This window comes from Hemibagrus wyckioides, linkage group LG11 (genome assembly GCF_019097595.1).
Source record: "Hemibagrus wyckioides isolate EC202008001 linkage group LG11, SWU_Hwy_1.0, whole genome shotgun sequence".
Taxonomy (NCBI): Eukaryota; Metazoa; Chordata; class Actinopteri; order Siluriformes; family Bagridae; genus Hemibagrus; species Hemibagrus wyckioides.
This window is the reverse complement of record NC_080720.1, coordinates 24908800-24922144: the sequence shown is the minus strand read 5'-3', so window position 1 is coordinate 24922144 and position 13345 is coordinate 24908800. Positions and strand designations below refer to the sequence as shown.

The 13345-nt window shown below is 38.9% G+C and overlaps 1 protein-coding gene across 7 annotated transcripts in view; it reads left to right on the top strand.

The window, feature by feature from the left end:
• Positions 1 to 13147, top strand: part of LOC131362278 (probable ubiquitin carboxyl-terminal hydrolase FAF-X) — a 59302-nt gene extending 46155 nt beyond the window's left edge. Inside the window, exons 32-45 of one of the 7 annotated variants that reach the window (XM_058404201.1) lie at positions 50 to 240; positions 333 to 506; positions 589 to 730; positions 1695 to 2454; positions 2569 to 2692; positions 2776 to 3001; positions 5800 to 5929; positions 6032 to 6217; positions 6418 to 6638; positions 8657 to 8745; positions 9448 to 9604; positions 9821 to 10033; positions 10162 to 10257; positions 10490 to 13147. In XM_058404201.1, coding sequence (XP_058260184.1) covers positions 50 to 240; positions 333 to 506; positions 589 to 730; positions 1695 to 2454; positions 2569 to 2692; positions 2776 to 3001; positions 5800 to 5929; positions 6032 to 6217; positions 6418 to 6638; positions 8657 to 8745; positions 9448 to 9604; positions 9821 to 10033; positions 10162 to 10257; positions 10490 to 10627 — 2847 coding nt within the window. In that variant the 3' untranslated portion in view covers positions 10628 to 13147. Of the gene's footprint in view, positions 1 to 49; positions 241 to 332; positions 507 to 588; positions 731 to 1694; positions 2455 to 2568; positions 2693 to 2775; positions 3002 to 5799; positions 5930 to 6031; positions 6218 to 6417; positions 8746 to 9447; positions 9605 to 9820; positions 10034 to 10161; positions 10258 to 10489 lie in introns of those variants that run through there. The other 6 variants (XM_058404202.1, XM_058404200.1, XM_058404203.1 and 3 more) reach the window with 6 other exon arrangements.
• The last annotated feature ends 198 nt before the right edge of the window (positions 13148 to 13345 follow it).

Genomic DNA, 13345 nt, shown 5'->3' with positions numbered 1-13345 from the left:
TAAAGGCAGCAAACCCATTGTCCAAGCATAACCTATCACTGTGCTACAGAGTAATGTGGACCCCAGGGATGAAGTGTTCAATTATCATCAGCAATTTGATGATAAGCCCTCTCTCAATAAGGCAGAAGATCGCAAGGAGTACAATATTGGAGTGCTTCGCCAACTGCAAGTCATATTTGGCCATCTTGCTGCATCACGGCTACAGTACTATGTACCTAGAGGGTTCTGGAAACAGTTCAGGTAACATTACTTGAATATCCTCCTCCAAGGGAGAATTGCCTTTATGTCAGTTGTACTGTGCTCTAATCTAATAACAAAAATTTGGTTTACAGATTATGGGGGGAGCCAGTCAATCTAAGGGAACAGCATGATGCTCTGGAGTTTTTTAACTCTCTGGTTGACAGCCTGGATGAAGCACTGAAGGCTCTTGGGCAACCCAGCATGCTTAGCAGGGTCCTGGGTGGCTCATTTGCAGACCAGAAAATCTGCCAGGGCTGTCCCCACAGGTAAGGGTAATGTCTGTGATCCTCTCTGTCTATTTTTAGAAGCTTTGGAGGGGATGAAACTGTCATATTAATGTTTTGGTAGATATGAGTGTGAAGAATCCTTTACAACCCTGAATGTAGACATCAGAAACCATCAAAACCTCCTTGATTCTTTGGAACAGTATGTCAAGGGGGACCTGTTGGAAGGAGCCAATGCTTATCATTGTGAGAAGTGCAATAAGAAGGTACTCCAAAAAATATTTTTTCAGATTTTTTGTACACTTTCACTTTTTTAAATATTAAAGTTATCTAGAAATGTATTGTGTTATGTAGAAACAAAAGCAGAATTGTGGATACAAAATTATATGAATGAGTGTGCATCTAATTTATGAAACTGTCAAAACAAGCTGTGATTTGAGTGCGAATAAAAGCACCTGAGAATGCACAACATGTCAAAACCTGAGGCAGATGGGATACATTTGAAGACCATGTTTGGTGTGTCCCTTTGTAGCCACAATTTACCCATCTTCTACAGACTACATCTAGCAAGCTAATGGACCATGTCACAAAGGAAGAATCCATTCCAACTGGTTCCTTGAACACGGCAACAGTGTTCTTCAGTAGCCTTCCCAGTCACTCGATCTTAGGAATTATGAAATGCAATGGGGGCCCTGTGCAGTATTAATATAGTGTATAACACAGGTGTAGTATCAGCTTAAAGCATGATCTAATGTTCATCTTTTGCAACATTTTATTTTATCTTCAAACATATCCACAAAGGGCTGGTATTGCTGCAGGCAATACCAGACACATTGGAGTAATACTTGATAGCTGATTGTAGACCTATTTCAATTCTAGGTTTTTATTTATCAGGGCCTAAACAACAATTGTATGGTCACCTCTATAAACAAACACATAACTTCAGGTGACAACAAAAGAATGAACAGATTTTAATATGTTGTTTCTTTTCCCAAAAAGCAAATCAACAGTCAGAAAAAAGGTTGGGGGAAAACATATGTCTATAATTCAATAACATGTAGAAATACTTCAAGCAACAATAACTAAAATTAAATGTCATGGCAAATCAGCCTCTTACATTGCAAAAACTAGTCTGGAACCACTGAGATCAGAAAAAAAAAGACTGGATTGGTAAAGTGTTTATTTTTATATTGTATGTCTGATTATTTTTCTGTGTGTCTTCTTCCACAGGTCGATACCGTGAAGCGCCTCCTAATTAAGACGCTTCCTCCAGTACTGGCCATTCACCTCAAGCGTTTTGACTATGACTGGGAGCGTGAGTGTGCCATAAAGTTTAATGATTACTTTGAGTTCCCACGTGAGTTAGACATGGAGCCATACACTGTGGCAGGAGTGGCCAAGCTGGAGAGCAATGAGGTTTCTTCAGACAGTGAAGTCATCCACCAGAATAGACCCTTCAAGCCAGAGTTGGGTGGAAGCTCCCGTTACCGTTTAGTAGGAGTGCTAGTGCACTCAGGGCAGGCCAGCGGCGGCCATTACTACTCCTACATTGTCCAGAGACATAGTAACAGTGTTGATGGCCAGCGAGATCGCTGGTACAAATTTGATGATGGTGATGTCACTGAGTGCAAGATGGATGATGATGAGGAGATGAAGAACCAGTGCTTTGGTGGAGAATACATGGGTGAGGTATTTGACCATATGATGAAGCGCATGTCATACCGGCGCCAGAAGCGCTGGTGGAATGCTTATATCCTCTTCTATGAGCGCATGGATGCAGTCAGAGTTGATTGTGAGCTGCTGAAGCACATAGCAGAGATGACATTGGTGCCAAAGCCTCACCATCTCAAGATGCCCTCGGCCATCGAGTGTGGTGTGCGCAAGCAGAATGTGCAGTTCATGCATAGCCGTATGCAGTACAGCCTTGAGTACTTCCAGTTTGTCAAAAAGCTGCTCACCTGCAATAGTGTCTACCTGAACCCACCCCCAGGTGTGCAATTTTACAAGTAGCAGTCTAATAGTGTAGTGTATTCAGATTTAATCACTGGAGATTTGTTGTATTGGAATGCGTACAATGGCTAATGGCTTTTTTTGTTTTGACAAGGTCAAGATTACCTGCTACCTGAAGCTGAAGAAATAGCTATGATAAGTATTCAGCTTGCTGCTAGATTCCTGTTCACTACAGGATTCCATACCAAAAAAGGAATCAGAGGTTCTGCTAGTGACTGGTAAGTATATATATAATATATATGATATGTTATTTCTGTTTTTAATCTTTCAGTATCTCATCTGTTTTCTGTTTGTTGTCAAGGTATGATGCCTTGTGCATCCTACTGCGTCACAGTAAGAATGTCCGCAGCTGGTTAGCACACAATGCCTTGTTTGCATTCCCCACGCGCTTCTCTGAATATCTGTTGGAGTGCCCAAGTGCAGAGGTTCGTGGAGCCTTCTCCAAGCTCATAGTCTTCATTGCACATTTCTCACTGCAGGATGGCCCATGCCCTGCCCCAGTCACTTCACCAGGCTCCTCCACACAGGTTAGTATGACTGTTAACAAGAGTTTAAGCTATTAGCTAATAAATTGTCTAAGCTATAAAATCATGTACACTACTGTGTAAAAGTTTTAGGCAGGTGTAGAAAAAAAATACTATTGTAATGCTTTACAATAGAAGTGTTAATAGTTTATTTTTGTCAATTAACAAAGTAAATGAAAAGAAAAGAAATCCAAACCAAATCAAATGACCACCCTTTGCCTGCAAAATTGCATCAATTCTTTTAGGTACACTTGCACACAGTTTTTGAAGGAACTCGACAGGTAGGTTGTTCCAAACATCTTGGGGAACTAACCACACATCTTCTGTCAATGTTGGCTGCTGCAATTCCTTCTGTCTCTTCATGTAACCACAGACAGACTTGATGATGTTGAGATCAGGGCTCTTTGAGGGCCAAATCATTACTTCCAGGATTCCTTGTTCTTTTCTATGTTGAAGATAGTTCTTAATGACATATATACACTATATTGCCAAAAGTATTCGCTCACCCATCCAAATAATCAGAATCAGGTGTTCCAATCACTTCCATGGCCACAGGTGTATAAAATCAAGCACCTAGGCATGCAGACTGTTTTTACAAACATTTGTGAAAGAGTGGGTCGCTCTCAGGAGCTCAGTGAATTCCAGCATGGAACTGTGATAGGATGCCGCCTGTGCAACAAATCCAGTCGTGAAATTTCCTCGCTCCTAATATTCCACAGTCAACTGTCAGCTGTATTATAAGAACGTGGAAGTGTTTGGGAACGACAGCAACTCAGCCACGAAGTGGTAGGCCACGTAAACTGATGGAGCGGGGTCAGCGGATGCTGAGGCGCATAGTGCGAAGAGGTCGCCAACTTTCTGCAGAGTCAATCGCTACAGACCTCCAAACTTCATGGGGCCTTCAGATTAGCTCAAGAACAGTGCGCAGAGAGCTTCATGGAATGGGTTTCCATGGCCGAGCAGCTGCATCCAAGCCATACATCACCAAGTGCAATGCAAAGCGTCGGATGCAGTGGTGTAAAGCACGCCGCCACTGGACTCTAGAGCAGTGGAGACGCGTTCTCTGGAGTGACGAATCGCACTTCTCCATCTGGCAATCTGATGGACGAGTCTGGGTTTGGCGGTTGCCAGGAGAACGGTACTTGTCTGACTGCATTGTGCCAAGTGTAAAGTTTGGTGGAGGGGGGATTATGGTGTGGGGTTGTTTTTCAGGAGCTGGGCTTGGCCCCTTAGTTCCAGTGAAAGGAACTCTGAATGCTTCAGCATACCAAGACATTTTGGACAATTCCATGCTCCCAACTTTGTGGGAACAGTTTGGAGCTGGCCCCTTCCTCTTCCAACATGACTGTGCACCAGTGCACAAAGCAAGGTCCATAAAGACATGGATGACTGGTGTCTGGTGTGGATGAACTTGACTGGCCTGCACAGAGTCCTGACCTCAACCCGATAGAACACCTTTGGGATGAATTAGAGCGGAGACTGAGAGCCAGGCCTTCTCATCCAACATCAGTGTGTGACCTCACAAATGCGCTTCTGGAAGAATGGTCAAAAATTCCCATAAACACACTCCTAAACCTTGTGGACAGCCTTCCCAGAAGAGTTGAAGCTGTTATAGCTGCAAAGGGTGGACCGACGTCATATTGAACCCTATGGATTAGGAATGGGATGTCACTTAAGTTCATATGCGAGTCAAGGCAGGTGAGCGAATACTTTTGGCAATATAGTGTATATGATTGGGGTTGTTGTTCTGCTGCAGAATAAATTTGGGACCAATTAGTTGCCTCTCTCATGGTATTGCATAATGGATAAATAACTGCCTGTATTTCTCAGTATAAATTTTGGGCAACATTAATCTTGACCAAATCTCCAACTTCATTGAGCTACTTAGCCTTTTTTTCTACGTCAGAAGTATGGCTTTTTAGCTGCAATTTTTCCATGAACACCACTTTTGGCCAGACTTCTCTGGACAGTAGATGGGTGTACCTGGTTCCCACTGGTTACCACCAGTTCTTTGCTGAAGACACTGTTAGACATCATCTGATGTCTGAGGGAAGTAAGCATGATGTGTCTTTCATAGGCTGCATTAAATTTCCTTGGCCACTTGTAGACAGCATCTACGGTCCACAACAATGCCTGTTTCTTGTGCTTCTTCAAAATAGCTTGAATAGCACATCTTGAAACCCTAGTCTGCCTTGAAATCTTTGCCTTGCTTCTGAGACCTTGCTTCTGCAGTATAACTACCTTTACCTTTAGTCTTGCCATGGTGTATGACCTGTGACATAAAACTGTCTTCCACAACCTCACTTGAGTAGAGTTTGGCTTTTTGTCACCCAATTTTAAGCCTCTTTTACAGCTCCTTCTGTTTCAGTTAATGATTGTGTTTCAACCTATATATGAAATTGATGACGATTGGCACCTGTTTGGTATAATTGGTTAATCATATACCTGACTCTGATCCTACAAAATCTCTGACTTTGTGCAAGTGTACAAAGTGTGCAAGTAGAATTGATGCTGGTTTGAAGACAGCAGGGTAGTCACACCAAATATTGATTTGATTTAGATTTTTCTTCTGTTCGCTAACTTGCCATTTTTTAAATTGATAAAAATAAACAATTAAAATATATATTTTTTAATGTATTTTATAATTTACAGCATACCTAAACTATTTGCACAGTGCTGTACAGGGAGACCTAAGGTGGTTTAATCTGTTCTAAACAAACAGTCTGTAAGATGAAGACATTGCTGGATTGAGATTTTTAGTTTATTTTATTATTGTTTTTAATAAATATTCCTCATTACAGGCTTGTGACAGTATAACACTGAGTGATCACCTCTTGCGGGCTGTGCTTAACCTGCTGAAGAGGGAGGTATCCGAGCATGGCCGACATCTTCAGCAGTACTTCAACCTTTTTGTCATGTATGCCAATCTTGGTAAGCTTTTAACAATTCGTCATCTTGCCCATTCCAGGAAAATAGAACCCTATTTTAGCATACTTAGCTCAATCTGTATGATGTGCTTTTTGGGATCTGTAGGTTTAGCAGAAAAGACACAGCTGCTGAAGTTGAGTGTACCAGCTACTTTCATGCTGGTGGCTTTGGATGAGGGTCCTGGCCCGCCTATCAAGTACCAATATGCAGACCTGGGCAAGCTTTATACAGTAGTGTCTCAGCTGCTGAGATGTTGTGATGTATCATCACGTATGCAGTCCTCAATTAACGGTGAATGTTTATTAACAGGCACTAGCTTACTCTCAGAAAACCAAAATATATGCTGTGTAATAGCAGTATGTTTTATCAAATCCATGCGAAATAAATTATAATCTACTTCGATTTTTCAAGTGCATAATCCATTCCAAAAAGACACTGGTTTACAATTTATGCTTATGACTGACATTTTATTCCCCCCCTCCTTCTATTAGGTAATCCATCTTTACCAAACCCATATAGTGACTCCAATCTTACAGCTCCCATCATGCCACTACAGCAACTTGTGGCAGAGATATTGTTTGTGCGAACCAGCTATGTGAAGAAAATCATTGAGGACTGTAGTAATTCTGAGGAGACAGTTAAACTGCTGCGATTCTGCTGCTGGGAGAACCCTCAATTCTCATCCACTGTACTCAGTGAGCTGCTCTGGCAGGTATGTCAGATACTTACATTAAAGGAAAATCTCCGCACAAAACTAACATTTAATATATAATTTGTCGTTGTATATAGTAGTCTGTATCACTGTATTGCTTACTGTCTGCGTTTTCAACAGAAATCATGATTTTATAAGGTTTTCCTGTGTTCACCCCAAAGCAACAATACCCGAATGCAGTAAAGGTATACATTATTCAACCACAGGGAATGTCTACTGTGATTGACCAGTCTGGATTTCAGAGTGAGACATGTCACTCTAACATTCTTATGCAATTAGCAGAAGAAAAAAAACAGCAAAAAATCACAGTAGTATTTTTGTGACATTGTGGTAATTCAGTTTAAACATAGTGACATCTCAGTGATATTTAAACGCAAGCTAGAATATGGATTATGGTTTTTGTGCATACTATTGAAACAGACATGTTTTCAAGCAGACACAAGTTTTTACTGGCAGTTTTGGGGGATAATTCTGGGTAGAGAACCTCGGTCTTTGCAGCGCTGATAAACATCTCAGATAAGAAGCTAACTATCATGTTTGTAAAAAGAGCATGGTAACTAAGAATTTAACATGACAATCAAACAATAATCCATTTAGCTATCAAACTTTATTCAGATTACAAAAAGAAATTTTTTTTTTTATTTAACCCCCCATGCCAAGCTATTTGCAAGGCATGGGTGCTTGGTGAGGCATGGCACTTACCCATTACAGGAGAGACCACTTGCAAAAAGAGATTGTTATAGGTTATAGAATCTTGATGGGCAGTGCCTTGGCCTTCAGTGTAACAATGTCCCCAATTTTGTAATCATAAAACAAAATGTATTGTTCCCACAACCAGCATTGTAAGCACCAAAAGACCTGCATGTCTTTGCAGGTTTTGGCTTTGTGGGGTGAACATGCCAAGCCATAAGGATCTTTCAGTGTTACTATCATTTAATAGTGTTTATTTAGCCAAATAGCACTCCCTGTCTTTTAGTGCTAATCAAAAGAATATGTGGATAAATTTTTAGCTAATATCAATCCAATTTCTAAATCATTTCTCAATAGAAACCTCAGTCAGATGATAACCAAGTAGCCCATTTGTTATGATGTTTGTCTTTCTAACCAGGAATAGATATCTCTTTTTGTTTACAGATACAAAAGTGGTATGAAAAATAATAGATATTTACAAGTATACAGGTAGTACAAAAACAAAAGAGGACAATAAAAAAAATATTTAAAAGTGGGGTTACTGCGTCTTCTACAGAAAATGCTCAAGGAAATGGCAAATCTGTCTGTATTTAGTACAATAGAGATGCCCCTTGCTCAAAAAACAAAATAGCTAAACTGAGTTAGAAAAACTAGCTAATCTCCACTAGCAAATGCTTGTCTTTACCCATATGTCTACTATTAACATGGCTAGCAATATTTCTAACCCAAAGGTGAATACGCATGTAACATTGCTAACTACTTGTGTTGTAGCTTACTTCAGTTATTATTATTTATTTATTTATTTTAGGTCAGTGTAGTTTTGCTACCTGTTACATTTATGATTAGGTGTCACTGTGCAATAGTACCTTTAAACAAAATGCTCATTTTATGAGCTGTTTTTTTTAAAGCTTTATTTCTGTTGCTTAAGTAATATGTTCACTCCACTGCAATACTTTACTTACAAAGCAAAGTGATTGTTTATTAGCAGTAGCTAGCTAGCGAGCTGTCTTTCCTGAACACACTATTTTGTGAATAACTGCCCCATTCCTCTCCCAGCCAAATATTAGTCATAACCATTGCAAATTTTGCACCCACCGACAAAATATGTAATCAGAAGGGGATTCTCTTGTTATTCAAACTAGGAACTCTTGCTATAGAGCCTTATCATTGATATAAGCCAACAGGCTGTTGATGTATTGAGGGTTACATTTTAAAATTTGCCTGGAGTTTCCTGCCTAAATCAGTTTTTGGCAGATTGCCACAGACCAGTCAGAACACTTGACTTCTGTTTTCTTTGTGTGACTTTAAGACAGTTTTGATTTCATTAGGTGGCATACTCCTATACTTATGAGCTAAGGCCTTATCTGGACCTGCTACTCCAGATTCTGTTGATTGAGGACTCATGGCAGACACACAGGTGATGTTTTTATGTATTTCTGTATGTATGTATATTTATCTATAGATAGATAGATAGATAGATAGATAGATAGATAGATATATAGATAGATATATAGATAGATAGATAGATAGATAGATAGATAGATAGATAGATAGATAGATAGATAGAATGTTTATATGATTCACTTAAGACAGCTGTCAGCTGAAACCTGTTTGGTCCTTTGTCATTCTCCTCTGATCTCACACATCCAGAAGATGTTTTAGCCTGTAGACCCTCCACTTACATAATGTTATTGTTTTGGGGCGTTTTATTTTGTTTTTTTTGCACTATTTTGTGTACTCTAGAGTCTGTTGTGTGACACTCCCAGGAGAGCAGCAGTTTCTGAAATACTCAAATCAGCCCTTCTGGCACCAACAATCATGCCATGGTCGAAATCCCCTTTTCCCTATTACATACAACATCTGCTTTATTTGTTTTTTCATTGATCTGCTGACATATGATTAGCTGATAATTGCATGATTGTACACGTGTTCCTAATAATGTGGTGATAGTGTTTGTATGAATGTATTTTTTTAGTTGATGGTGCTATTAGAAATCAATAGTAAATACTGATTTAGATCTTGAATTATACAATCATTGAACAAGATGTGTTTCACATTTTTTTACTTACTTTTTTTACTTTTACTTAATCATTTTTTCAAACTTTTTCTGTATCTACAGAATCCACAATGTGTTAAAAGGTATTCCTGATGACCGGGATGGGCTATTTGATACCATCCAGCGTTCCAAGAATCACTACCAGAAAAGGGCTTATCAGTGCATTAAGTGCATGGTAGCTCTCTTTAGCAATTGTTCTGTGGCCTACCAGATTCTACAGGTGAGAGAAAGCAGCCTATAAAATATTTTTAGGCTTAGGCCATTGTTTGCTCATATATTGCCAGTTCAAAACATTGAGTTGGTGAGAGTCTTAATTTGAAGACTTTGTTGACACACATAGGCAGAACAGAGGTACATATGAAGAAAAATAGTTGTTTGGAAAAGTTCATGTGCTGTTAACTATAATAAAATTATATTGTTCCTGTGTGGCCTGCAGAGTAATGGTGACTTGAAAAGGAAATGGACATGGGCAGTGGAATGGTTGGGCGATGAGCTAGAGAGGAGGCCATACACAGGAAACCCACAATACAGTTACAACAACTGGTCTCCTCCAGTGCAGAGTAATGAAACCTCTAATGGCTACTTTCTGGAACGTTCACACAGTGCCAGAATGACACTGGCCAAAGCATGTGAACTGTGTCCTGAGGAGGTGAGCTGTCAGGAAATGTTGTCCTTATTATGATAATGTTTATTTTTACTCTATAATACACTATTTATATTTGATTTTTATAACTCTTTATGCTGGAATAACTGTCCATTGATTAATGTGATTGACAGGAGCCTGATGAACAGGAAGCTCCTGATGACCATGAATCTTCCCCTCCAGAGGACACAGCACTCTACTCTCACTCACCTGGGGCACAGTATCCGCAGGTCAGTGCCCGCAGAACACAAAGGCAAACATACAAAAACACATGATACCTTACTGTACAATAAAGTGTAAACTATATTGACTACAGTTAATTAAACTGAAATTGGAACTTCTCCTTTTTCTGGAACATTTTTCCAGTGGTACATTTGTTAGCCAGTTTTAGACAAGTAGCTTATAAATTCTTTAATATCTACAGAATATGTTTTAAAATTTTGTCTTCTTTTCTGTGCATAGCCAAACAACCACACCCATGGCTCTCCATACACTGGTCCAGCTGCCCAACACATGAACAACCCTCAGCATGCCCCGCAGAGGCCTCAGGACAGCTGGGAGTGCACAGATGAATTGCTCCCTGTCCCAACAAAAGAGTAGCCATTTTAATCAAGCTTTGTCTCACAATTCAGATGGCCATTTTGGCGCATACCCATGCCTTAGAAGCACCAGTTCTCCAGGATAAAACAACCTTTGATTTGATTCACTTCACCCACGAGCTGTTACCATTGTACCCCCACCAACCTGCCACCCAACATCCCCTATCCATGAGTATCAAGATTCAGCTCAAAACCAGAATGGATTTAAGTCTCAAGACTTATTGGCCCTGCTGAGCATCGGTACTCAAATATATGACCGGAACAAACACATTCTCATGCACACATTTACATGCTGCCTATGTACTCTCTGTGTAAAAATCTGTCACCTGTAAGGTGTGTTTGTCAGAGAATGGAGATTGTGTAGATAGTGTGTATAAATTTGGACATTAAAGTAACCACTATCTGTAATAGTGACTGCCAAAATATGAATATATTATGTGGAGGATGTGGATTCATGCCTCTGATTGTACGGGAAAATCAGAGTCAGGAGAAAACTGGTCACACTGAAACAAGACCAATAAAATTAGATGCCCTTCAGTAACTCTTTGTGGGGTCTTTTAAGGTTTAAAGCTGTATAAAGTCTAAAGCTGTGCTGTCTAGGGTTGTCTACAGGGGGTCAATGTAGGTGCACATTCTCATTTGGGGCACACCTAATTTTAGATCAGTTCTCTTGATCATGATTATTTAGATGTAGGTGGAATTTTGAGCATCTCTCTGGGATTAATTAACACTACTGCTGCAGTACTGCCTCAGTTACTGTTTTCCCTTCCCCTGCATACTCCACTGACCAAGGTGTCAGCTGGAGCCATCATAAGGTGAAATGCCATAATTTGTCTATTGCTTCAGCACTTCAACTAAAGGTACAGTAACACAGATAGTGGTACACTTTGGCAGTACCTTTTAATAAAAAAATGTCTAGATTTGGCAAGTTGTGACTTAACCTCTAGAACATTTACCACTTGTCCAGTGATTATACAGTGAATTAGTAGCCAAAGACCTATACCTTTATGTTGAAGGAATTTTGTTGATGCTGGAGTGTTTATTATCCATGAGATGCTATGACAAGCATTCTGCAGGATAGCTCAGTGTCTAAACATACTATACTACATTATTTCATGAGTAACATAATGTAATTATGAAATAATGATATTTATGCTATTGTTTGACGTACCAAAAAATAGCTTGTAAAAGATGGAAGCGAGCCCAAAATATTATATTTAGCTTTTCTTCTTTTATAAAGGTTATTTCTGAGTTTGCAAAGCAAGGGTGTTTGATTTCAATGGAAAAAGATCTGCATTTTTTATTTTTACAAAAATATATTTACAGAAAAAAAGTTGGGCTTTTAATGTTTTGCTTTTTGTTTATATTCATGAGGGTTCTAGAGCATTGATAGCCATGCAAGGTTTTTATACTTTTTCTCAGCACAAAAGAATTCAATAACATTTATTGATCTACAAGTAATAATGAAGATCAACATATAAATGTAGTGCAAACTTTATTAGCTTTCTGATGCTTCACTTGTGGAACATTTTGTAAATACCTATTGCACGAAAAGGGGAAAGATATATCTAAGTTTAAGGCTTTCATGGTAATGAAATAAGTTGTGTACTGGTGACTGCATCACTGTTTCAAGACTACTTTAGAAAAAAACATGGATTTCCTGAAGACTGCCCACAAATACCTGCTATAACCAAACCAGTAGCTTGCAGAATTACCGTCATAACCTGACACAATACTGAGTCTCTGTGATTCTTTGGTAATATGTTGCGTCATAATGCTCTACACCTTGCTAGAGCTGGACAAGATCCTCACCAATTTGTGGTGGATGGGAAATACCATATTAAACCAGGTGATCAGTTTAATCATCACTACAGCTCATCCTGCTTTTAGCCACTCAGTTCATGTTTCCTCCTAGACAGACCCAAAATGGTTTTTTTTCTTTTCTTCTTTTTATTCTCTATTTTGGTTTCATAAAGGTTTGTTCATGTTCAGATTTGCTTTTGGGTTGTCTTTTTTGTTTTGGATGTTCTAAAGCTCATTTTGTGAAACCTGCATGGATAATATTGATTTGCCTTAGAGAACTGTACAAACCCAGCACACTGTAAAATTACTTTAAAAATAAAAAAAAAAGGTATTTAAATGTTTAGTCTGTGCAATGTGTTATATAGAACATACCTGTGACAAAAAGATTCAAATGATATTCTGTATATTCTGATATTAATAGTGAACTAAATATTGTTTTGCAACAGTTTTTACATATTCTGAATTCCATCTAAATGTTCTTTAAGAACTTTTATATCTATTTGTCTCTCTACAACTGCCTCTAACCTTTTCTACCTACTCAACTTTTTGGCTCCTCAGTTACAGTACATGACATCCTGTAACACATTCTTCTTGACGTGTTAAAAGTGCACCAGATGCCATACACTCTCTTCTTAACGTGAGGTTTGAAGGAAGTCACGGGGAAAAACATTAACAGAATTTTACTGCTTTATATGAGTTTAATTTTTTTTTGCGTGATACAATCACATTAAGTAAGGTTACGCTATTTTTGTCGATAAATAAAATAAAGGTAAAAAAAAGTTTCTTTTCGACTTAAAAAAACATGAAGTGTGGTTTTTAATCATTGTTCTTCATATTGCTTATCACTAGCTTCTTCCAGTCTCAGTGTTATACTGACAGTTTCTTCATTTTGATAAGATGCTGTATGGAATCAAGG